This window comes from Octopus bimaculoides, chromosome 1, assembly GCF_001194135.2.
Source record: "Octopus bimaculoides isolate UCB-OBI-ISO-001 chromosome 1, ASM119413v2, whole genome shotgun sequence".
Taxonomy (NCBI): domain Eukaryota; kingdom Metazoa; phylum Mollusca; class Cephalopoda; order Octopoda; family Octopodidae; genus Octopus; species Octopus bimaculoides.
This window is the reverse complement of record NC_068981.1, coordinates 41,397,583-41,423,561: the sequence shown is the minus strand read 5'-3', so window position 1 is coordinate 41,423,561 and position 25,979 is coordinate 41,397,583. Positions and strand designations below refer to the sequence as shown.

General features: G+C 34.2%; 2 protein-coding genes across 4 annotated transcripts in view; both read left to right on the top strand.

Moving 5' to 3' along the window:
• The first annotated feature begins 2,998 nt into the window (after positions 1-2,998).
• On the top strand, positions 2,999-21,284 carry LOC106878936 (E3 ubiquitin-protein ligase TRIM36). Its single transcript, XM_014928304.2, has 2 exons — positions 2,999-3,635; positions 13,888-21,284. The coding sequence occupies exons 1-2, from the start codon at positions 3,125-3,127 to the stop codon at positions 15,357-15,359; spliced, it is 1,983 nt and encodes a 660-aa protein (XP_014783790.1). The 5' UTR covers positions 2,999-3,124; the 3' UTR covers positions 15,360-21,284.
• A 176-nt stretch (positions 21,285-21,460) lies between these two features.
• LOC106878941 (N-fatty-acyl-amino acid synthase/hydrolase PM20D1.2) overlaps positions 21,461-25,979 on the top strand; it is a 41,724-nt gene continuing 37,205 nt past the window's right edge. Inside the window, exon 1 of one of the 3 annotated variants that reach the window (XM_014928313.2) lies at positions 21,461-24,026. In XM_014928313.2, the coding sequence (XP_014783799.1) occupies positions 23,762-24,026 (265 nt within the window). In that variant the 5' untranslated portion in view covers positions 21,461-23,761. The remainder of the gene's footprint in view (positions 24,027-25,979) is intronic. The other 2 variants (XM_014928316.2, XM_014928317.2) reach the window with 2 other exon arrangements.

The window sequence follows — 25,979 nt, the reverse complement described above, 5'->3', positions numbered from 1 at the left end:
CTGGATGTGTGATGTTAGTGTGCATGTGTCACAGAGCAGTGGTGTATTGAGAAAGAAGTTGGACATAAGAGGAATTATATGCAGTGTGCAAGAGAGGAGACTGTACTGGTTTGATCATATGATGTGGATGGATGAGGACAGTTGTATAAAGAAGAACCAATCACTTAAAGTGGAGGGAAATCATGGAAGAGTGAGACCCAGGAAGACATGAGACGAAGTATTGAAGGCTGATCTCAAAACACTGAGCTTTATGAAGGAGATGACAGAGGACCAAGATATGTGACACATTGCTGTATTCAAGAAGACCTGCCCACCACAACAGAATTGAGGTCTTAAAATGAAGGTACCACATAAAAAGCATTGATGTGGGCGTTGGTGCCATGTAAAAAGCAATGGTGCTGGTGCCACATAAAAATTATTGATGGTGATGGTGCCATGCAAAAAGCACTCAGTACATTCAGTAAAGTGGTTGACATTAGGAAGGGCATCCAGCTGTTGAAACCAGGCGAAAACAGACTATGGAATCTGGTGAGGCCCCTGCCCTTGCCAGTTCCTGGCAAGCCATACAATCTGTGCCAGCATGGAAAACAGATGTTATATGATGATAATCGTTACCAATATAGCAGGAGATTTCACTGCAAAAAAAGTCTAAATTAGACTCCTTAAGGAGTAATTTATTCCTATGTTGACATAAGAATAAATTACATTAATAATGGATATTAGCGTCAAATCTCTCTCTTAAATTTAAAAATTTAAAACTTTGGATATATATATATATATATATATAATTTCATTCAAGTGTAAGCCCTGGTGTTTACCATATTAAGCTCATCTACAGGTTATTGGACGTACAATAATCTGGAGACTGTTTTATTAGACACATGCCTGAAAATTTGCAAGTATCCATAGAGGTTTTACAATTACAAACATGGAGAATGGAATGAGCAAGTCCTTTTATTACATTAATTTCCAAATATTTCATTGAAATTTGATTTCATGAATACTGTTATACTATGTATAATTCTGATTTGTTGAGTTAAAGACTTCATAAATATATTGTTGCATATATTATTGCATAATGTAACAATATTCATGAGAAAAAATTTCAATGAAAATTTGCAAATTAATGTAACAAAAGGACTTACTCTCTGCATTCTCCTCATTTGTAATTATATACATACACACACACAAACATAACATATACATATGTAGATATATGTGTGTATCTATCTACATTTTTCTCTCTCTCTCTATTCACACACATACATATATACATCATTATCTACATGGTTTCACAGGTCTTTTCAAACACAGTGTTGAAGGTTGAGGTCCATGAGCCATGGTCAAAGGTGCCAACAGATCAAGAGCTCTGGTTTCAAATTTTCACTGAGATGAATACCATGAAATGAGCAGATTTACTGAATAAAAGCTGTAGTAGTTGTTTAGCCCCAGTCAGTCCTAATGAAAGATGTCCAGCCATGAGTATTTCATAGTTTTCCCAGAAACTGTGCACACAAGACCATATCATTGATTGTGTTCTTTTCTGAGATAGTAGGGTATCCTTTTAGGAGGATTTGGTTGCTATTCCTAGCAGATAGAAAGATTCTAGATGACATTCTTTGTTGGCAATCACAAGAGTAACAGCTTTGTCATAGGATCTATTTTTCAGATTCGACACAAAATCATTTGTGCGTATGTACGTTTATGAGAGAGAGAGAGGGAGAAAGAGAGAAAGAGAGAGAGAGAGAGAGAGAATATGTCCAGTAAGCAGGTATCACTTGTTGCTGCTGTTGGGTCCCTGGTTACCATTGATCAAGCAGATCTAAGATATTCCACCAATTACCATCCCATCTTTTTAACATTATTCAGGATTACATTATCTTATGAGGAGGATTTGGCAGTTATTTCTAGCAGGTCGAGTGACCATGTAGAAGTTTCATTTGTTGACTGGAAGAGGACATTAGTTTATTAATGTATTCTGTTATACTGACAAAAGGGCGGATTTCTTTGAATAGCCGACCCCTTCTAAATCCCATACACAATAGGAAAATGTACGGAAATCGGAAGGCTAAAAATGTTCTATTGTCGAAATCATCGGAATTCAAGTGTGTGTGTGTGTGTGTGTGTGTGTGCGCGCGCGCGTCGTTGTTTAGTTTTATATCAAGATTTCTTGCCAATAGAGAAAGAGCCGGTTTCTAACCTAGATCCAAGGCTCCGTCACTGGGATTTCAACATAACATGTATGTATTATCATGCATATAGTTGCTATGTGTGTAGGAAGGTAGGTAGATATGTATGTATGAGTGTATAACATTCGAAAAAGAGATGGAGTGCATATTTGAGACCGCCGTCCGCAGTAATACTATAAACGAAATGGGGGGGGGGGGAGAAACTACGCTTTTCATCTTCTATAAGGTATGGGGGACTTGGAGAAATAGTTATACTAAAAACTCCAACGTCGAATGTTTGAGTTAAGTCTGCGCACATACTCGTATTTCAACCAGAGTACAAGAAATTAATGTACGCGCAAAAGGTTACTTGCTTAAATTAATATAGAAATTACTAATTCTACATATTATGTTGCGCACAAAGACTACTAAAGATCAGTGAGAATAGCAGGATTTGAACGAAGAGCAGAGCGGTACGAACTACTAAACTAGATACAACAAAACATCCAGTTCCGAGCACTGTTGCACATTCTCTCTCATTGTCTCTCTCTCTCATAAGCACCAGACTTCAGAGTTATAGAAGAGTAAACATGAGATAACACGACGTTCATACAAGGAATAAGCAACACATGATAAATAAAATGAAATTGCATCAGCAAAAATCGAAATTAGGTTTAAGACTCAGCTCGCACTGAATACGTTGCTTTTTCTACAACATCAAACTTTTGTCATAAGATATGTTTACTATTTTTACTTAAAAGACAAAAAAAAAGCTACAATTGTCGTGTGACAATCAAATTAATCAAGCGTGTATTTATAGCGAGCAGAGGCCACTGTAAACGCGTCTCTCTATAAAGGGAGTGACACTGATTGGTCACAGCAAAGTAAAGTCGGTGCAGCTTCATCAGAACGAGGCTGGTCGTCAGCTAGGCTCCAAATTAGAATTTTCCTCGAAAATGGCAGGATTAGAACAAGACTTAACGTGTTCTATGTGTTTTGAACTATTTACTAATCCAAAAGCGCTTCCATGTCTACATACTTTTTGCCAAGATTGTTTACACCAATATATAATGAACAAGGAGGATTGTGTTCGGCAAACAGGTCATTTAACATGTCCAATTTGCCGTTCAGCTTCCAAACCCCCTGAACCAATAGATCCTGACCCTGGAAAATGGGCCCAATCATTTTCTAGTAATCATCTTATTACAAGCCTTTTAGACAGATATGCCGCTCAACGAAATCATCAGCCTGAAACTTCTGATAATCTTAGAGACGTTCCTGAAGTGGTTTGTTCATGTACTAAGAACCCAGCTGTTCGATGGTGTGAACAATGTTCCTATCCTCTCTGCAATGTTTGTGAATCCGAACATGATAAATACCATGTTATTGTCGATATGACATCTAAGCACGTAAACAATACTTCAGGTGCTGAATCGAAACTGGAAAATTCATGTCCTAAACATCCAGGTAAATATAATTGTATTGGTTTTTAAATTTTATTTAACATATTCGTCTGTACCTTTTTATACTACACCCACTAATAAATTAAATAGACGATAAATTTAGCTTAAAACTTGCTCATTTTAATGCATGCTTATTATATTCCTTGTAGATAAGCCCAAAATACAATATGAATATTTTAATTCTATATTTAAATTTCAACAGCTTGGCCTGTCTACCTTCCCCCTCCTGGGGTCTGCAAAACTAGTATCATTGAAATTAATTACTCATTGCAATGTGTTGGGGTCGAAATCGGGCGACACTTGCCTACAAATGAAAGGTTTTATGCCTTGGAAAGAAATCGATATTTGATGCTATACAATAATCCTTATTGTTGCTAAACTCATTTTGTATTAAATTAATTGAATAAGGAAAACCAGCAATGGCATATTTTTATTCAGTTTCCACATTAGACATTATATAAACGAATGTTGCAACAATTTACGTAGTGCTCTCTCTTTAGTTTCAGTTTCACCGAAACTTAGAATATTTCGTGTGTTAACTAATGTTTTAAAACCATATTTGAAGTTCTTTTCAACTCAGCTACTTCTTCGGTGTTACTTGTAATATTCTGTTGGTATTCTATAAATACACAAAAATATATGGAATCAATTCCACTACTTCAAGCGTGTATCGTAAAAACATAAACACACTGTATGTAACATTATTTATTGGTGTGTTCGTGTGTTCGTCTGTGCCTGCTCCTGTATTTAGACATTCGTTCAATGTTAGCATAGTTCTGTTTAAAAGGCATCTCTTTATATAGTGAAAAACCCCACCACTAGTTTCAACAATATTGGATAATGCATTAACAGAAATTTGTTCTTCAACAGGCGTGACCACTATGTATAGTTTAAAGCAATGTTTCGCTAAAATGGACATGTTGTCAAATTACCATTTAGTTTCATTTTACTCTCCTCTGAATTCAATCAAGTTGTTACGAATGACCGTGGAAATGATGAAACGACGAGATTATTCCTTTATTTCAAAATGATTCATCGCTCCCAAAGAAAGTCTGCCTTTTTTTTTTTTTTTCTTCGGGAGACGAAATCCTTTTTCTTATCGATTAATTCGTCAGTAACAGTGGATCTTGTGGCAATGATTTTGATTCTGCTTGTAATTTGTTAGACATGTATAACTGTCCCGTGACATAAAATGATACAATAAGAAACTCGATAAGACGTATTTCTTTTTGATTTATTTATATTTTTTCCATTCATTTCTGTGTTAGAAAATATATAGTTTTACTAATATCATTACTTCAATTGAATACACATTAAAAAAAATATCCAGATAGCTTGTTTTTTTCTGTAGTTTGACAGTTTTTGTGTCCCGTTTTTACCATTTTCACCACACATATACAGATAGGCGCGTGTACACACACACACACACACACACATCTCTTTATCTCGTTATTCTGAGTTGTCCTTCATTCTTGTGAAGTGGAAAGTGCTTGTGGATTTATAGTTTGTGAGGATCAATTTGGTTTTGTTTGTATTGTTTTGTTTTTTTTCTTCATAGGTAATTAGGTTTAGATAATGCTTAGATATTCGTTTCTAATATTGGGAGGTTCTGTGGCTTATATATATATATAAGTTTTTAGTAAATAGTGTTATGTGGTAGATTTAAAGATGTAATACGGATCATTTATAATCGATTGAACTAGTTTCTATTTTAGAGAAAAGTGTTTCAGTTAGATGAAGAAACTCTATAACACCTGAATAATTTTGAGAATAAGATATTGAATGAACAATGGCGCAATAAAAGGCTTATATATAATTTCACTTTTAAATAAAATCACTAAAAATTAGAAAATCTATCTGAATAGTCACCATGTAAAAAGTACGTGTTGATAAACTAACAAGGAACATCTTGCAATGGCAAAATTTATTGCTTCCATGCCATTCACAGAAAATTGTAGTGAAATATTTTGGGGGCTCTTTCACTTGTCTGTAGATGAGTAACTGCTGGGATTCTGAAAAGAACGTTCCTGAAGAATACAGGATTACTTCAAATCTATATCTAATAATACAATGGTTTCTAATAGTAAATGATTGCATAATATACTCGTTTTACTATATATGTAGAGTTGTGTGTATTAAAATATAAATAGATCAAGCCTCGTGAATAAAATCGATAGGGTATAATAAGGGAAATAATCCCTAAATTTTATATCAATATATCTACAAATTTAGGAATATACTGTTTTTCCTTATTTGCCATTAGTAGTGCAACAATTTGTGTCTTTTCCTTTATTGTGGTGTGTGCACGCGCGCTTTTATAGATATCCACTTCTTTAAATCCAATCTATGATTTTATACGGGAAATGGGAAACCGAGGGGCTTAACCAGGTAAGAGAACTACTGATTTAGATAAAGGGAGATTGGTGGCAAGAGTGCAAATGTCAGAATTTCTAAATTATGTTATCAGTTTTTATGTGTTGGTTAGAATCAGTTTTTTTTTTTTTTATGAAATTGTGGACCAGCATTTTCATTAATGGGTTCGTCGCAACTCTATTCTTTTAATACCTCTAATTACATATTTATAAACATTTTTTGTATTTGTTTTGCAATATTGAGGTTCATTTTGTCAATAAAAAACTCACTAATTATGTTTTGCTTCATTTTATCATCATCATCATAATCATCCGTTTATTAGGTAAGTTGTAAACTGATAGGCATAAAAAGTAAAATCTAACCAGTGCACGAGTTTTATTGGCAAAATGATCCTCCCAAGGTAAATAAGATTTTCTATTAGTGTTCTGCTAGCATCCCCTACCAGCAAAAAAAAAAAAACCCCTCTAAAAGGGAAAATGCTGCTGTGTTCCTAGCTTTAAAGGAAGCTGCTAGTTACAAACGTTTTTGTTCCTTTTTTGCTTTGTTTTAATATCCTCTTGCTTGTCTTTTTGAAAATTCTAATAAACCTTTTTGATACAAACCTGGCTGAAACCGAATCTGGCTCTGAGTACAAATATCTTGTTTTCATAAGTTTTGAATGAAAATCTTCCACCAAACCTTAGTCACAATTTATGTTCATAACACTAGCTGAATGATAACTAAGTTATTTTACTAAATTCTTTGTTATATTTAAAGTAATTGAAAGAAACACAGTAACGAAAGGGTTAAAACTGAAATAAATACAAAAGGCGAAATATTTTAAAATGATACCAAATAAGGTTTGATGGAATGCATTTTATGTTTTTAAGGCCAAACCAACTCTGGTATAATTATGTCAGGCTCCACAATTTTGGATAATTTACTTGATAGATACTGGTGTACCTGATTTGGTTCTATGCTCAAGCAAACTGATACAAATTAACTTTCCAACCATGGGGTTTTGAGTTCAATTCCATGGCATGAACTTGGACAAATGCCGTCTACTCTTGCCTTGAGTAAAATAAAGCCTTGTGAGTGGATTTGAAAGATGGAAACTGAGAGAAGCCTGGTGTATATATGCATGATGTGTGTGCTCTTGACTCCTTGTCTTAACATCACATGCTAGTTGTAAATAAACATCACTATCATACAAGCGGTGCCATTCATATGTAATTTTCCAAGAAATCATATCTGATTATGTTTAGAGGATTAGGGAGAAATGTTACCTTACTTCAAAACAGGTGATAAGGAAGGACATCTACCTCAGGGAATTTCATCCGACCCATGTGTGCATTGTAAAGTGTCTGCATATAATCATCAATGACAATGATTATATTCTTTCACTTGTTTCAGTCATTTGACTGTGGCCATACTGGAGCACTGCCTTTTAAAGAGTTTTAGTTGAAGAAATCAGTCCCAGGACTGATTTTTTTTTGTAAGCCAAGTACTTCTTCTATCAGTCTCTTGCCAAACTGCTAAGTTATAGGGACATAAACACACCAGCATCAGTTGTCAAGCGATGACAGTGGGGGACAAACATGGATACAATGACACACATAAATGCACACACACACATACTCATTACTCCTCCATTACTGTTCTGACCTCGTCTACAGAATTCATATCTTTTCCTGTCCAAATGATTTTGAAGAGTGTGGAATGAATGATAATCAGATGGAGCAATGTTTTGCTTTAGGAGTTCAATAAAGGCAACAGAAAGTGCGAGGAATATTAATGCAATATATGAGGATTGGACAATGTGTTAGCCAGTGTCAATGGTGGTTTGAGAAATTCTGAGCTGGAAACTACAGCCTAGAAGATGAACCTCGTCCTGGAAGATATATAGAGCTCGATGGGCACATCCTGCAAACCCTGATGGAACAAAATCCCATCATAACTGTTGAGGAACTAGCAGAGCGGCTTGGATTTGGTCATTCAACCATTCATCGACATCCACATGTCATCAGAAAAGTCAGCAAATTGGGTCAATGGGTTCCTGACAAACTTTCTGAGTAATCACACACAAAGAGTGAATGTGTGCTCTTCTTCGTTGTCATGTCTAACAAATGAACGTTTTTTTTGGATCAAAAGTGACAGGTAATGAGTAATGGGTTCTCTATAAAAGTATCAAGCACTGAAGACAGTGGGTAAGGAAAGGAGAAACATTGGCAAATATGGTGAGTCTGGCATAGTTTCCCATTCAAACTGCTCCAGCCTTTGGTATGTCATCTTCGCTGTATGTGGCTGAGTGTTATCCTGATGGAAGAACACCTTTCGTCTTGAAACCAGAGACAGTTGTTTTTCTTCTAGTGCTAACTTAAGCTGCTTGCAGTAGATCTCCTTTGTTATCGTTTGGTTTGTGTTTAAAAGTTCAAAGTGGACTAAACTTTTCATATCACACCAAACAGATAACACCTTATGTGGGTGAAAACCTTCTTTAACGTGATTGTTGCCAGCGTCGCCTTACCGGCACGTGAAAAAACAACATTTGGGCATGATCGTTGCCAGTGCTGCTGGACTGGCCCCCATGCCGGTAGCACGTAAAAGACACCTTTTGAGCATGGTTGTTGCCAGAACCACCTGACTGGTCCTTGTGCCAATGTCACGTAAAAGCATCCACTACTCTCTCAGCGTGGTTGGTGCTAGGAAGGGTATCCAGCTATAGAAACTTTGCCAGATCAGATTGAGCCTGGTGCAGCCTCTAGCTCACCAGTCCTCAGTCAAACCATCCAACCCATGCCAGCAAGCAAAGTGTACGTTAAATGATGATATATATTGTGTTTTCAAATAGTATAAGAAATGTATATTTGATTAGCCTAAGAGAGGTGTTAGTTGGAGTTGGTAGTACAAAAACTTGAAGTTGAAGTCAAAGGTTTCATATACCAACTATACAGTTCTGATGGGTATTGTGTGAACATCAGGAGATTATGTATTATATTAGTTATGTGTTTATGTTGCTGAGTCTTACTTTAAGAAGTCTTTATTGTTACACTAAAAACTAGCTGTCAGTATTGGGTTGAAATCATCATCATCATCGTTCAACGTCTGCTTTCCATGCTAGCATGGGTTGGACGATTTGACTGAGGACTGGTGCAACCGGATGGCTACACCAGGCTCCAATCTAATTTGGCAGAGTTTCTACAGCTGGATGCCCTTCCTAACGCCAACCACTCAGAGAGTGTAGTGGGTGCTTTTACGTGTCACCCGCACGAAGACGGCCACGCTCGAAATGGTGTCTTTTATGTGCCACCCGCACAAGAGCTAGTCCAGGGGCACTTGCAACGATCTCGCTCGAAAACATGTAAAAATTTTCACTAAACCCACAATTTGGTTTAATCTTACTAATTTAAAATTAGTTTCTCTAATACAGTAAAATGAAATTGTAATTTCACTCAACAGAGCTTCCTGATGATACTACAAAAACAATTTGGCTTCATTATTTATTGTCATCATAGGCTTGCAATCTTTTTTCCACATTGCATTGCAAAGTAAGTTAACTTTTCAGTAATGAACTGAGAACTGTCCATGTTCTAGATGATATGTTATGGGCACCAAAGTTAACAAGTATGTCAATGCAGTATGATTGGAATTAGGTTGCTAATGCAATGGCAACAATGAGTAATTGTCTAGTCAGATATAAACTTAATACAGTAACCATAACAATTTTGACAATTGGTATAGAACTGTAATGTTAAAGTAGTTTCTGTTACAAAATTTCTTGAGGTTGTGCTGCATTTATATATATATATATATATATATACATATATATATATATATATATATATTCAGTTCATTATTATTAGTTTGGCAAGATATACTGTTGCCCCTGGCTCATTATAAATGTGTAGCATAGGCAGGTTATATATTTTGTGGCCTAACAATTATAGACTAAATATTTTTTATTCACTATCAGACTTGTCTAGAGGACTTCATTTTGGGTGGCTTAACGTAGCTTGTTTTTGAATTTGTTTTCCCCTGGTGTGTGTGTGTGTGTGTGAATTGTTGGTATTTTTTAACGATGTTAGGAGTGTATTTCTCTGTGTCACCAATAGTTCATTAACTGGCCTTACTCAAGATCTGTGAAAGAATCTGCTAAATAGTTGTCTCTCAAAGATCCTATTTAATTTTTTTTTATGTATTCTGTCCAAACAAAATAATCTATACATTGTCACATACCTTGTATCAGGACTGTCTAGTCTTCCCCATCTGTAAACATCTTTCCTCACACTTTATGGAATATTCTCATCACACTCTTATCCCTGCTGTACTACTTATACTCCTCCTCACTGTTCCCTGTAGATAGCCCCCAATACATCTATGACACCATATATTTCTCTCTCTCTCCTCCACCTTTCCTATCTTACTGGGGTAGCCAGATATTTCCTCTACAGTAAGAACTATCTCTGTCCCTCTATTATACTCTAACTTCTCACCTGGCACACAGCCACTTTCCTCTCTTAGCTGAGAGGTTTTCGTCTTCCAAGCTACTTGGTGACCCTGCCACATAAAAAGTACCCAGTACACTCTCGGAGTGGTTGGTGTTAGGAAGGGCATCTAGCTGTAGAAACCATACCAAAACAGACAGATGGAGCCTGGTGTAGCTCTCAGGTTTGCCAGTTGCTGTCAAACTGTCCAACCAATGCTTGTATGGAAAACAGATGTTAAATGATGATGATGGAGCTACCTGAACAATATTTTGAATAAATAAAATTTCTGTGTAATATACTGTTTTAAATTAAAGACTGGTTTGCAAGGTTATAATTTTGCTTGCTTAACTCAATTGGCCACTTTTTCTTAATCATTTTATATTTAGTTTCATTTGAATCTTGTCTTGAAATAGTAGATATTATCAGCTCTTGCATACATATGGTATTTTTCACTGCCTTGCTATACTTAAACATAGAACTGTATTCTTTGCAGAGATAACAGCTGACATTAGTATATTCTTTAAAAAGTTAATCTACTGGGAGTTTTAATTGGCAGTTATCTTTCAAATTCATTGTATGTTGTATCTTCTTTCAAGTAACTTCTAACCTATTTTACGTCAGTTGGAATTTATTTTTAAATTTGAAATGATTTCGCTACATGAGCATAGTTTAACTTTTTTATAATGTGATTTGAAGAAAACTTTACACTGTTTGGAGAAATAATTTGAAGGTTATATTAAATTCACATCAGATTGTTGGAAATAAAAAGGCTTTCTATTCAAAACGATAGAATTCTTATTCTTTATCTTTCACTTGTTTCATTCATTAGAATGTGGCCATGCTGTGGTACTGCCTTGAAAAGTTTTATTTGAACAGATTGACCCCATTTTTTATTTTTTAAGTTGGGTAGTTGTTCTGTCTGTTTTGCCAAACTGCTAAGTTGTGAGGATGTGAAGAAACTAACACTAGTTAGGTGGAGAGAATGACAAACACGGACACAAAGAAATACATACATAGATGTATATATTACGAGCTTCCACACAGTTTCCATCTACTAAATTCACTCACAAGGCATTGGTTAGCCTGAGGCTATATTAGAAGACACTTGCTCAAGCTGCTATGCAGTGAGACTGAACTTGAAACCATGTGGTTCCAAAGCAAGCTACTTAACCATGCAGCCATGCCAGTGCCTCATCACTTATCTGTTTTTAAAGGATTTTAATTTTACCAGTTTGAAATATTGCATTTACTTAATGATTAAATATGAGATAGTATTCAAAAAAGTTTCCATTTAAAACATCTATTCCCAAATCCTTTCAAATATTTAAAGTTACAGAACTTCTTAACATAAAAAAAGCTCACAAATTGTTTAAACTAATCTAATTTTAAGATGTAGATAGTTATCCACTTTGCTTACACTAGTCATAATATCATTACCAAAAAATTATGTTTTTGTTTATGAGTGCTATTTTTACATCAGACCTAATTACTTGTATGGGAGGACTCCTACTGTTGCAAAAAAAACCTCTTCAAACTGAAAGGGTATATTTAGAATTTTGAAGATTTGGACCTTAAAATGATGTGTAGGCATGTTGTTAATTTATGATTGTAATTACTACACATTAACGCTCAAAACTATCTTTTTTCTTAAAGTTCTGTTTTTAAAAGGAAAAGATGGCTAATAAAGTGTTGTAAACGACCTGTTTAGAGTAGTTAAATTTAGAAACTAGATAAAGCATGTTGTTGTAGGAGTGTTAATTTATATTTTTGATTGAAAATATGCAGGTCACACTTATTAACCACACTATTATGATAAAGAATTGCAAAACACTAAGATGTTACCTTTAATCATTTTGTGACTCACCCATGCTGGCATGGAAAATGGAGATTTAAATGATGATGATGATTTCTTATGGAACATAGTGGCATTGTGTTTCAATTAACTGTTTAAATTTGAAGGGGGTTTAGTAAAAACAAAATAACTTTGCTATTAAGCTTTTGCTCAGAACATTTCTTGAAAAGTATTCCTTGCATATAAATTATGATAAATTGCATTTTAAATATAAACCTTCTAAAATAGAGCATTTTATATTATTGAACTGTAGGTGGCTTCAGGGGTGTTGATATAAAGTGTTAAACATTTTTATTATATAACAACTGCAAAAAAATGTTTATATTCTTTAATGTATAGTTTCTAATAAATGAATTATAAATCTTAACCTACAACAGATTCTAGTGAATGAAATATCTGAAGATGCTAATTTTGCATTCTCTCAATCTTGCATTATTTCATCTTGGATTTTATTTACTGTAGTTATCTTCCACTGCATAGTTGTTGTTCTTTTCTTACCAATCACATAACATTTCTGCAGCAATACATCCCATATATTTTGATATTTATATTTTAAAATTCATGTTTACTTTGTTTTCACCAGTTTAATATATATGTAGTAGATCATACTCTTCTCTATCCATTCCAGTTTCTATAAATCTTTGTGCCATCACTGCCTACACACTATCTCAATTCTCATATAGCACTTATTTTTTATTCCGTTTATATATTTGTTTTGCAAGATTCTTGATGTGAAATCGTGTGTTGAAACAGATATTGTTGTATTTGGGGATGGTCATGTTGCCAGTTTAGCCAATAAAAATACACGCACTATATATTTGGTGTTAATTTGCTTCAGCTTTATATTACATTAAGCTTATTTCGGCCAGAGTTCTTTCGTTACACTTTTGTGACCCCAAATACAACAAATACTTATTTTTTTTAATTATTATTATTATCTCAGGTTGACTATGATCATGCAAATTTGATCATGCTGTGATCATGCAAAAAAAAGTCATAGCTGGAATGCTTTTCATTCCAGCTATGACTTTTTGCATGTTCAGGATCAAATTACCTAATATTTCCTTTACTTTTTAAGATACTACTATAGTGTCATTTGGAAATTTGGCTACTATTTTAAGTAGATAGACCAACTATGTAAAGCCTCACTTGGTTTGGCCTTTGCTTTGTTTATGATACATGTAGTTGTCAAAATGTATTTAACTCTAAACCAGCTGTTACCATGTCACAAATTCCTCCTCCAGCATTATTATGTTAGTTACTATTTTCTTTAAGCCATTTGAACTGATAATACATATTTTGTGTATTTTGACTAAAATGTAATTGGTATGTAGAACAGTAATTTTACATATCAATCCTATTCTGCTAGTTTTACATGCACACACGCACACACTTTTGATATGGCTATTTTCAGTGGGAGCATAATAAATGATAATGATATAAACTTATAATTAACTTGTCTAAGTGGGTGCATACACACAGAGGCATGTGTGTTGTAATTTTATTTCTTTTTTATTTATTTCTCTTGATAGTTGTATTAATATTTTTTTGTTTTCTAATTTCAGATAAAAATCAAAATTTGTACTGCTTGAAATGTAGTGCATTTTGCTGTGATAAGTGTGCATCTGTAGACCATGAATTTTGTGAAAAAGTTTATCCCTTGAAATTAGCTGTCGAAAACAAATTGCAGTTGGGTCAAGTTTATAACTCCATCTTGAGTCTCCAAAAGGACAATATAAATTATCTACGAGAGCTTATCACAAAGAAACTGGACAAGAACAAAAGCCATGGGGACACTCTTAAGCAAGGAATTCAGTCAATTCGGATTCGTGTTAACAAGCTCCTTTTGGAGCAGGAAGAAAAACTTCTGGATCAAGTACACACTAACTCCCTGATTAAGATAAATTTATTGAAAAAAATACAAGAAGATTGTGATAATAGTATTGAAATGTTAAATACAAAGGTTGAGGTGATAAATAGTGCCTTATCAGTGAAAAATTCCCAAGAAAGGGAATTCTTAAAGATTTGGGATGATGTTTCAAGTTTTATGACCAAAAACACCTCTCAGCATAGAGAAATAAAAACTAAGTTGGAAAATATTCATATTTCTGATATTCATTTTGAACCGGGAGCTGCTGTGTGGGACATTCTCCGCCACACTTCAAATCTTGGTAAGCTTACTGATTCCACGCAGTCTGACATTTTTACTCATGAAGTATTCTCTCCAACGAGAAAGCTTTCAAGCACACGGCGATTGTCTTTTAGGTACAGTACTAACCTTTTAATGGATTCTGAGCTTAGTGTTCATCTGACTGGTATATGTGTAACTGCACAGGATTCTGTTGTAGTCAGTGATTACACAAACAGGAAGCTGAAAATGATTACTAAAGATAACCATTTAACTTGCTGTGAGCTGATGTCTGGCCCCTACGGAATCGATTACATAGCCAGTCTGTCCGAAGTAGTTGTTACGCTTCCAGATATTTTGAAAATTGCATTTGTCTCTGAAACAATGACCCTTAAAAAACAACTAAGTGTTGCGAAGGCATATTGGGCAGTGGCCTATGATGAATCTAAAATGACTCTAGTATGTTGTTCTTCAAATCCACCTGCTATAGATATTTTGTATGATGGAGTTCTGATCAAAACAATTGGGTTTGAAAATGAACGCAGACCACTATTTTGTGAACCTGAATATATAACCGTCAGTTGTCATCAAAAATTTATTGTTTCAGATTGGAAAAAAAAAAGTTTATTTTGTTGTGATAAATCTGGTAGGGTTTCTTCAGCCTTTATTGGTGACTATGGTGTCAACCAGTTACAATGTCCTTTAGGTGTTACTCTAGATGCAGATGGTTTTATCTACTTAGCAGATAAAGATAGCAATAGAATTTATAAATTTACCCCAGAAATGACATTTGATAGTATTTATCTTTCAGATGAGGATGAAATTGAACAACCTGTTTCACTGGCTTTTAACTCTGTAGGTCAACTTTTTGTCATTGAAATTCCTGGTCTGTTGAAATTTTATGGCTAGAATTTACATCCTTACAAATTATTGGCTGATCACTCAAATCTTTTTGATTGATTACTTAATAATATATGAAGATGTATCATTAATTACCTGCAATCCACTTAAATTTTTTTCCCTATTGACAAGAAAATTAGTTGTGTGTGCATCAGATGTCTCTCTCTAGTCATTGTGGGACATGTTCAAATTTGAAACATCAATTGTTATGATAAACATAGCCTAGTCTCTTGTGGATTATTTCATAATCAGAACCAGTACAAATTTGCATATTCTTTACCACTTCATCAGTAGTTACCCATCTGTTCAACAGAACCTTATTATGGACACATTCAATACGTTCGTGATCAGCACAGGATGTGGTTGGGAAACCGGTTCCTTGTTGCATTACATATATGACCATATTTTAATTTTCAATCTATTTGTAGACAGTCCATAGCAGTAAACTCAGTTCCTGTATTGAAAGCATTTGGTGGATTTTGACTCTTTTTACACCTTCATTCCACAGAAAACAGATCACTCAATACTGTTCTTTTGCAAACCAAACAGAAAGCATAGTGGTTATGATTAAGGTCATAATGACAGAAGACCACATCTAGTGATGTCATCATTGTTTGAACATCCACTTTTCCATCCTTGCATGTATCAAACAAAATTTGTTGAAGTGGACTGTCTGCAGCCAGATGCCTTCACCTGTTTCCAAGCAAGGTAATATTTCCTTATGGCCAGGCATGTCTTCACAAAAGATTGGAGGCAAGTGGTGATGCTTGTTTACAACTATGGCATCATGTCAAGACAAGGTCACACACACACACACACACACACACACACGTGATGGGTTTCTTTCAATTTCTGTTTACCAGAGCTATTAATGAGGCTTTGGCCAGCCTACATAGCTCTAGCAGAAGATACTTGCCCAAGGTGTCACACTATGAAATGGAACCTGAAACCACATGGTTGGGAAGCGGATCTCTTAACAACACAACCATGATGTGTGTCTAACTAATTCTCCTCCACCCCTTCCTCCAAAAAGGGAAAAACTTATAAGTGTATTGTGGTTAATTCATGATTCGCTCCTGCATGGCTATAGACTTTTAACTTATTCCTTTTAAAATTTTTTGCTGTTTATTAAAATGTCTGCCCTTTCCTTATACATTCTTTTGCATACATGAATTCATAAACATGTTCACAGATACATATGCAATCTGTATTGGAGAATATTCAGACTGAATGATTTGAGCAGACAGATGCATGCATACAATTCATTAGCCAGTGATTTATTTTCTTTCCTCGGTGAAATTATCAGAAATATGAGATTAAATTTTTTTTTTCTTTCGTGAATAAGGAAACAATTTTACCAGATAACATTGTCAAGATACCCATTGCTATTTTTGAAAGCATTTTCTTAGTTATGTGTTTAGAAACCTTAGATATTTTATGATCTCTGTATTGTATCCAGATTTAAGACTATTTTGTCAATGGAGAAGGGAAGGGCAAGAGGATAAATATTTTAAATGGCTCCCCATTTGTGAAATAAAATAAATGACCTGTTCATGTCCATTAAAATCCTAGTAGTGTAGTAGTATGACTGGATTTTCAATTTTGAGGAATTCCTTCATTTTTATGTCCATTTTTCATGCTGTGAAGGATTAGATTTATATATAATAGTGAGGCATTGTTTTACAGCTGAATGCCTTTCCTATCACTAACCCTTACATGTTTTGTGAGAAAGGGATCTCTTACTCCATATGTCTTCAAAAGTGCAGAGTGTGTGAATGATTTGTGGACAAGGAAATAACATTGTTTGTAGCTCAGCAAATTTTCAGAGAAGCACAAATCTAAGCATTCACACACACATGCATAAATGTATGCATATATATATGTATGTATGTATATAGAATGGGCTTTGTACAGTTCTGTCTCCCAAATTCATTCACAAGGCATTAGTCAGCCTAGTACTGTGGTAAAAGGCACCTTTCCAAGATGTCATACTGTGTGACTGAACTCAAAATCATGTCTGTAAAGTTAACTTTTTAACCACACAGTCATATTGAAAATAAGATTTCAGTTTTAAAATCTGAATTGCTTTTAAGTAGTTTCTTGAAATCTGTTTGTGAATTATGTTTGTTTCCATTTTTTTATGTTCCAACATCGTGCTCCTAAATCTAACCATCTTTGTGCAATCTGCTGGCACAGTCCATATTTAACCTCTTACATACAATTTGTGTAGTTAACATTTTGTGCCTTATTTTATATTTATAAGAAATATATAGTGAACAAATGAACAGTTACTGTATGTGATTCCTCTTAGTAAGATGGTGCAATCTCAGACATGAATATTGTGTTCTTCCTCCAAGCTGGGCACATTAGCATTGTATCTTCCAGTTTACATGAGAAAATTACTGCTGTTTCTTCTTTAAAGAATAGTTTCAGGGAAAACTTTTAGATGTAAAAACATTTGTCCTATTTTATGAAAATATGCATGTTTAGAACCATTGAGAATTTGTGTCTTTTTTATGAAAGAGAGAGTATTTAATATGCATTAATTCATATAAATATTTTCATGATTTCAATAGATTTGAACTGAAACCATTTTACGTCCATCAACACTTGATACTGACAGTCAAACAGCTGCTTCCTTAGCTAGACAGCATGTTTAGTTCTGTTCTTCTACACTATTATTTTACCTCTTTCAGTCATTGCACTGCCTTCAAGGGTTCATTTGATCAAATCAACCCCAGTATTTTAAAGTCTAGTGCTTATTCTATCAGTCTCTTTTTGCTGATACACTAAGTTATGTGGACATGAACAAATCAATACTGATTGTAAAGTACTGAGACAAGCTCAAAGACCCGCACATCTATGCGCACACATATTTGTGTATACACACACACATACACACACAGAATGGGTTTTCATCCATTTTCCTTCTACCAAATTCACTTTCGAGGTATTATTTGGCGCAAGGCTCTAGTGGAAGGTACTTGCTCAAGGTGTCATGCAGTGGGACCAAATCTGAAACCATCTGGTTGCAAAGTGAACTTCTTAACCATACAACTATGCCTATTCTCTTGATATTTTTCAGCAGATATTTTTAAAGATATACAAATGCAGAAGACTGTGCAATTAACTTTTAATACTATGTATTTTTTATTATTTTTCTTATAATTTTGGAGAAATCTTTTAATTTCTACTGCTTAGACTATTGTAAATTTTAAAGCAGTGTTCCTCTTACAATTTGCCATTACATCTAGTTACCAAAGCTCTTATATTCATTCATTGCCGCCATTTCTTTGAAAGTCTATCTTCTGCTTTCTCTTAAGCCTGCATGGGTCTAACGGATTTGTAAAGCTGGACTTTGCATTTGTTCTTATGAGCAAATGCTTTATAGCTAGAATCTCTTAACATCGAACCCCTTTAACAATTATGTACTGGTACCTATCTTCCACAAGAAAAGATATAATTAAAAGCAATATGTAGTTTTTACATTTTCCCAATGTATGCATGTATAGAAAAATTATTCTATTGTTTTACAGTTACAACCATTCCTTATATTTATATATAGTGAACTGAATATTTATTCCTTGTATATGAGTTTAATTTTAAAACCTTATTTTAAATGGTCACAATTTAAGATTTGATCTCTCTACATAGATAGTAAATGTGGACATTGTACATATTAGCTTATTAATAAAAAGTATTTGCTCTTTACTCTTCCTTGTCTATAACATATATTGTCCAGCCCATAACAATGGAAAAATAGATTTCTTATCCAGTGTCCACACACATTCTTTTGAATTATGTAAATTTTGCTCAAGATACTGAAAAGTTTTTAAATTCCCACTAAACATTAATGGATGTGACAACCTTCAACCCAAAACAGTAATGGCAGCCTAAAACTATTTTGTTAAATAGCTTTACAATATCGACCCTTTTGCTATAAAAATATGGGCTGGGAATATTTGCAAATTATCTGGTAATTTTTTTTTCCAATTTTCAAAATATCAGTGTTCAGTATGAAAAATGTCACCCTTGCAATCTTATACTATTACTTCCATCCATTTTTATTTTTATTCCATTTGAAAATTATACATTCCATTCCTCTTCTCTTCCATACCTTCTGTCTTTCACTGAAAACTGCTTCTACAAATCTTCTGAAAAACTCTGAAAGGAGCAAGTTTATCTTAATTAAAATGTGGCTGAAATTGATTTGTTGGTTTCAGTTTATATGATCACTTGAACACCCTTGCTCTGAAATAATTTATGGGATAAAAAAAAAATGTATGATATACTATATTGAAAATTATAATTAAAATAATACAAGGTTCCCAGTGATTTTTAGTATTAACAATACATGCCTCATGCGTTTTCATGTCTATATTTTCATTTATTAAGTTATCTTAATGTTTGAAATTACAAATATACACTTCTATATATATATATATATATAAATTCCTGAATACCTTTTTCCATTCAAAATTAGGATGCATGGTTTATGGCATTGATTGAAATCATATTGTCTGTAGTCTTGTACTTCAACAAACATGTTTTTTCTCTTTGTACATAGAATACATTCAAACCTATCCTTAATGAAGCTTATTTATTTTCCATAAAGTAACCATTCTCTCTGCACACTTCAAACTCTGAATCATCTCATTATATCTTGTCAGAAACTAGATATCATTCCATACTTGGTAGAATTACAAGTTTGTAATTTTTTTTAGAAATAATTTTGATATTGACAGAATTCAGTCAGTATAATGGTTTATTACGAATCCATAATTTTTTTAAAATGTTTAACTTTAACATTTGCATTTTTAATGTAGAATGAATATTGCCTATTATCAACAAAATGCAATGGAAAACTATTCCCTCCACAATCATAAATAAATTCTTTCAAGAAAGAATGAAAAAAAAAAAAGTTATAACTGATTCTTAGTCTTTTCACTGAATAATATATTTTTGTCTAAGAATTTGAATTGTAATATTTCTTCATTGTACAACTCATCAATCAATAGTTAAAAAAAACCCCGCATAGTTTATCTACTTTCAATGACTTTTATTTTTGGAGCTTATGATAACATTTACTTGGATAGTTGATGTTTTTTCATTCTCCCCTCCTTATTTTCAATCTGCATAATTTCTCTTTAATGCTAAATTGTAGTTGTTCATTGTTTCACCCATTCTCTTTATGCTCTAAACATTTTAAAAAATTAATTTTAACAATGTAAAATTATGTCAAATCTTACTGGATTTATATGAATACCTATATGAGTGTATTAGTTTAGTATTAGTTCTGTGTTAAAGTTGTCCAAATAATTTGACAGTTTGCATCTAGTCACTGCTAGTTATGTCAACAAAAATGGCCATCAAGATAGGCAGCTTGCTGGCAGAAAACTCAAACTGTTTTGATGAGCTACAGTAATATCTGCTCAATTTGCATGTCTTTGTTTTGTGGAGGTAATTCTAGTTCAAAAGATACAATTAAACATTAATAATAATAAAATTATGAAATTCTGCCCAGCTTGACTAGATGTAAATTGAGAAGAATCTGGAATGAACTAGTAGAGTCTGCTGTATTTTCATGTTTTGACATCCAGTGTAGCATAGTCATTTGTATATCTTCATCCCACAGTTGGTCTGAAAACAAAACAATTATATTTTCAACTCCACTAAATTATTCCAAAAAAACCATCTTATTACTTGTCATTAATTGTAATTGTCATTATAACAGTAATTTATGTCATGTTCTGTATTTTTTGTTGTTTTTTTTTCTCAATAAGAATGTTTATATTTGTCAAATTTCCCAATTTGTTCATGTCAAATGTAAACATTTATCTTGGTAAAGATGCATAACAATTTTTTTCCTTTTCACTTCTTCCTATGAAGAGATTATATAAAGTTATAATAAATAACCAACATTTCCATATCAAATGTTCATTTTTTTTCCTTCTTTGTTTCAATGTATAAATTTTGCTGTTTTTTTCTTCAATTTAAGCTGTAAATTTTAAGACTGCTAGATCCATTCAGACAACTTATAATTTCTTAATTTCTATGAGGAAGAAGAGTAACTTGATTTTATATGTATGTATATATGTGTAAATATCCCCTTTTGCATATTTGTGAACTCCCTACTCATGTACCCTGAGCAGTCCTCTACATCATCATTTAATGTTTGTTGTCCATGCAGGCAAACAGTCTGATTTCACATGGTGTCTATGGCTGGATGCCCTTTCTAACACCAACCACTCCAAGAGTGTAATGCATGCTTTTAAGTGCTACTGGCATGGGTGCCATTTACATGACACCAGTATCTGTCGCAACTGTAGTTTTGCTCGGCTTGATGGGTCCTCTTCTCAAGCATGACGTAATGCCAAAGGTCTCGGTCATTGCCTCCATGAGGCTGAACACTTGAAGGGTGCTCAACCACTTTGCCTCTGTGAGGCCCAATGTTCAAAAGGTGCCTTTTTGTGCCACTGGCACAGATGCCAGTAGTGTGATACCAGCATCAGCTACAACTATGATCTCACTTGGCTTGACGGGTCCTCTCAAGCACAGCACATTGCCAATGGTCTAGGTCACTAGTCATTGACTCCTTGAGGTCCAAAGTTCGAAGATCATGCATCACCACCTTGTCCCATGTCTTCCTGCGTCTCTACGAGTTGGGGGGAAAAAAAAACAACCCTCCCTAAGAAAAGAAAAAGCACCTTCAGTAATTTCCAGTCTGTGCATCTCTGCTACACACCAAATTGAAGCAAAAATATAATTATAGAGCAGCGTCTTCTCATCTGCCATCAAGCTCCACTTACAATAACCACCCTTGTGTACCCTTACATCTCCCTCATCACCCCTCCTACACTTTGCCTATTATCACCCTACCTTCTGATCTATCTTTCCTGAGCCACTTCTATCTCTCTCACCTTACATCTCTCCTTACTGATATTTGCCATCAACTGCACCTTCACTCTTGTTCATCATTTTCTACATTCACCTCTACTCCCAATTCTAGCCATTTGTTACTCTCCCCTCACACTCTTATGTACCCACTCTCTTCTCTCCCCTAACCCAATGTCCATATCCTCTCTTATACTCACCTTCTTGTACCTTGGAGTGACCTCAATAGCACTCTATTACTACCATCTTTATGTCTTTTCCAAGCATTCCCACCCACCCCTATATAATGTTCAGTAGCCATCAATTTTCTCTATAGTAAAACACCTGTGCTTGTCTCACTCTGATAGTGAGACAAGCACTTTCAATACCTGGTATAAAGTTACCTCCCCATTCAAATACTCCTCACTACTTAGTAGTGAGAGCTTTTCCTTTTTCCATCTTTTATTTTTATTTATTTATCTTTTTGTCTTGCAAATTACTTGGCAATCTCACTTGTGCTACTGGCACACACACAAAAACACCCAGTTCACACTGTAAAATGGTTGACATTAAGAAGGGCATCCAGCTGTAGAAAAACAATGTCAAAGTTGACACTGGAGCTTGGCATTGTCCACTGGATCCTGTCAAATTGTCCAACACATGCCAGCATGGAAAATAGATGTTAAATAGTGATAACAAACCCAACTTAGTGTATTTTACAATAATTATAATGAAAAAACATTTGGTTTAATTATTCTGAGGAGGGTGGGGATTTCCCGAGTAGGAGGATCAAAAGCATAGGGAAGTTTAATGATGCTAGTGTGATTAATACAAAGTTTAAAACGTTCAAGATTAGTATTTGATGAAAGGGAAGGAGATTCTCCTCTGAGCTGTTACTTGGATTGAAACTTTAACTATTGATAAAATACAGATAGCACAGATTTGCGATAATATACAAATAAATCCCAGAAGAAATTTATTTTAATACAAATCGATAAAAATTAATATTGTTAAAAAAGAAAGGAATCCAAAAGACTATTGAATAATGAGAGTTTATTATAGAGAAGATTGCTTTTATGTAGGTGTGATCTTCACACCAGTTGTTGTTTGACCAATATTGCTCATGATTAGGTAGAACTAGGTAATTTAACTGTGATCATCTCAGTGTTCTCACTAGGCAAGACTTTGAAGATTCTGCCATGCCATGCCATGTGTTCTTTCTTTAAGATGCATGATATGATTTCAGGAAGATTTGGATGCTTTTTCTAGCAGATCAGAAAACTACACAGAGGCTTTCTTCATGGTATTTCTGATATGTTTGGTTCCCTCCATTAATTAGTTGTTTTTTAACTAATAACGCGTCCTTAAATAATTCACCAGTCAACTGGAAAAAAAGACTTAGTCAAATAACATGCTTGACTAATTGAGTCTTTGAAGTTAAACAGTGCATGTAGGGATGTGTATATATATATATATTCATTGAGTCAGTTCCAGAATTATTTTTGCTTTAAGCCTATCTACATTCAACTTGCTGCAATATGCTGAAACAAATTGTGGTATGTGTGTGTAACTCAGTGTTAGTTATTAGCATTGTCGTTCTAATTCGCACGTTTACCTTCGATATAAGAAATGACACTATCAGTCCTTGTCAGCAAACAGAGGAACATTTGAAGATTGATGTTGAAACAAATCCACAAAAAATAGACATTTTTCGCCAAGCCCTAAGATTTAAGACCATTTCTTGGAGTCCTGGTGTTTATGATACTGAAGAACTGACTAAGTTCCGTCTTTTCATCGAGCAAAGTATGTATAGTCTTTTTTATATTGTCTATGTCTCTAACTTCTTGTATTATGCTTGACTAACATTTTATATTTGGTATATTTTTAGTATTTATAACATTAATTAAAGTAATATTGTGGTGGTCAAGTTTAACTACTTGTTTTTCATGCCAAAAATATCTCTGGTTTATTCATAATTCTTTTAATATTGGTTTCAAATTTTGGCACAAGATCAGCCAGTTTGGGGGAGAGGGTAAGTTGATTACATCGACCCCTGTGCTTGACTGGTACTTATTTTTATTGACCCCCAAAATGACGAAAGGCAAAGTCAACCTTGGCAGAATTTGAACTCGGAACATAAAGACAGATGAAATGCCACTAAGCGTTTGCTTAGCATGCTAACGATTCTGCTCTCTTACCACCTTTGATAATTCTTATAATATTGCTGCAGTTTATTTCATCTAACAAACTATAACCATACTCATTCAGTGTATTTCTTGCATCTCCAAGTGTTCTTTCATTTTTATTGTGTATATGGTCAATGTGTTAAATTCCGTTGTATTTAATATGAATGGATGGGTGTAGTGGTCATTGTCAACAAGATTTTGAGCATAACCACTTTATCATTGCACACACTAGCCTCTAATATGTTTGATAGCTTTTCTACTATGGGCCCTTAGATGACTATGTAGCTCTGATTTTGTTTTAAATTTTCTGTGACAAATGCAGCAAAATTTGGTCAAGAATTGCACCAACATCAGGTCTATCTTTGTTCTTTCATCTAAATTGGATTTTCAACCCAGCAGTGGATGAGCACAGCTTTAGATATAAACAATAGTAGTGCTCCACTGGGATCACTGGAACTGTAGCACCATAAGCAACCTGTGTTTGTCTCCTGATTCATGAATAACAAGCTTGACTTTTCAAAGTGTAATACAATCACAGACTGCAAGTGAGATTATTTCTGGACTCTCTGTCATGGAAAGTTTCAACATCCTGTAGGTTTTAGGTAGTATGTTTCACCATTTAACAGACAATTTAAATTTTCTTAAGCTGCAGGCTATTGTTCCCTTTAATAAACCATCATTTGTTTCTTTCCAGTGTGAGATGTTTCCTATGAACAGTTCTGATATTTAAGGACTTAAGGCTGTTTGTGGTATCACAAAATCTCTCTTTTTGATTTGTGTTTGGAATGCGTTCTGAGAACTAATTCACGATAAAGGAATTACCTAGGAAGTTTGAAATTGTAAACATGGATGACATAAGCAACTCATCGCATGTGCAAAAGATTTCTAATTGATGTTTAATATATTTGCCTTAGATACTTTTGATCACTTCTTTTGAGCATTCTGAAGTGCCATCGATACAAGGTCTGTGTCTCAAATGAATATAGCAGGAATATAAAGACACAAGTATCATAAGTATAAAGTGTGGTTGACAGATTCAAGTCCGTCAGACCACACCTGTTTCGTCAGTATCCCAAATGCAGTGAAAGCCATCTCAATTCTCATTTTGGTTTCAGAATCTAGGAATTCATCACCAAAGACATAGTTAACAAGATACAAAAAAGAATTCATCATATCAAGTCTGACCCTTTCATCATCATCATCATCATCATCATCATTTAACGTCTGCCTTCCACGCTAGCATGGGTGGGATGGTTTCACACAAGAACTGACCAAGTAGAAGCCTGCACCAGACTTCTGTGACTATTTTGGCAGGATTTTTACAGCTGGATGCCCTTCCTAAGACCAACCACTCAGAAGACTGGACTTTGGTGAAATCTATTTGGTTCCACATATATACTTATATATAAATCCTACTGAAGGCAACTTTGCTTTCATTCTTTTGGGGGTTAATAGAATAAAGTATCAGTGAAGTACTGGGTTTGATGTAATAGACTTGCCCTTCCTCTCAAAATTTCTGTCCTTGTGCCAAAATTATTATTATTAAGTGGAGTGATCTGGCAGAATTGTT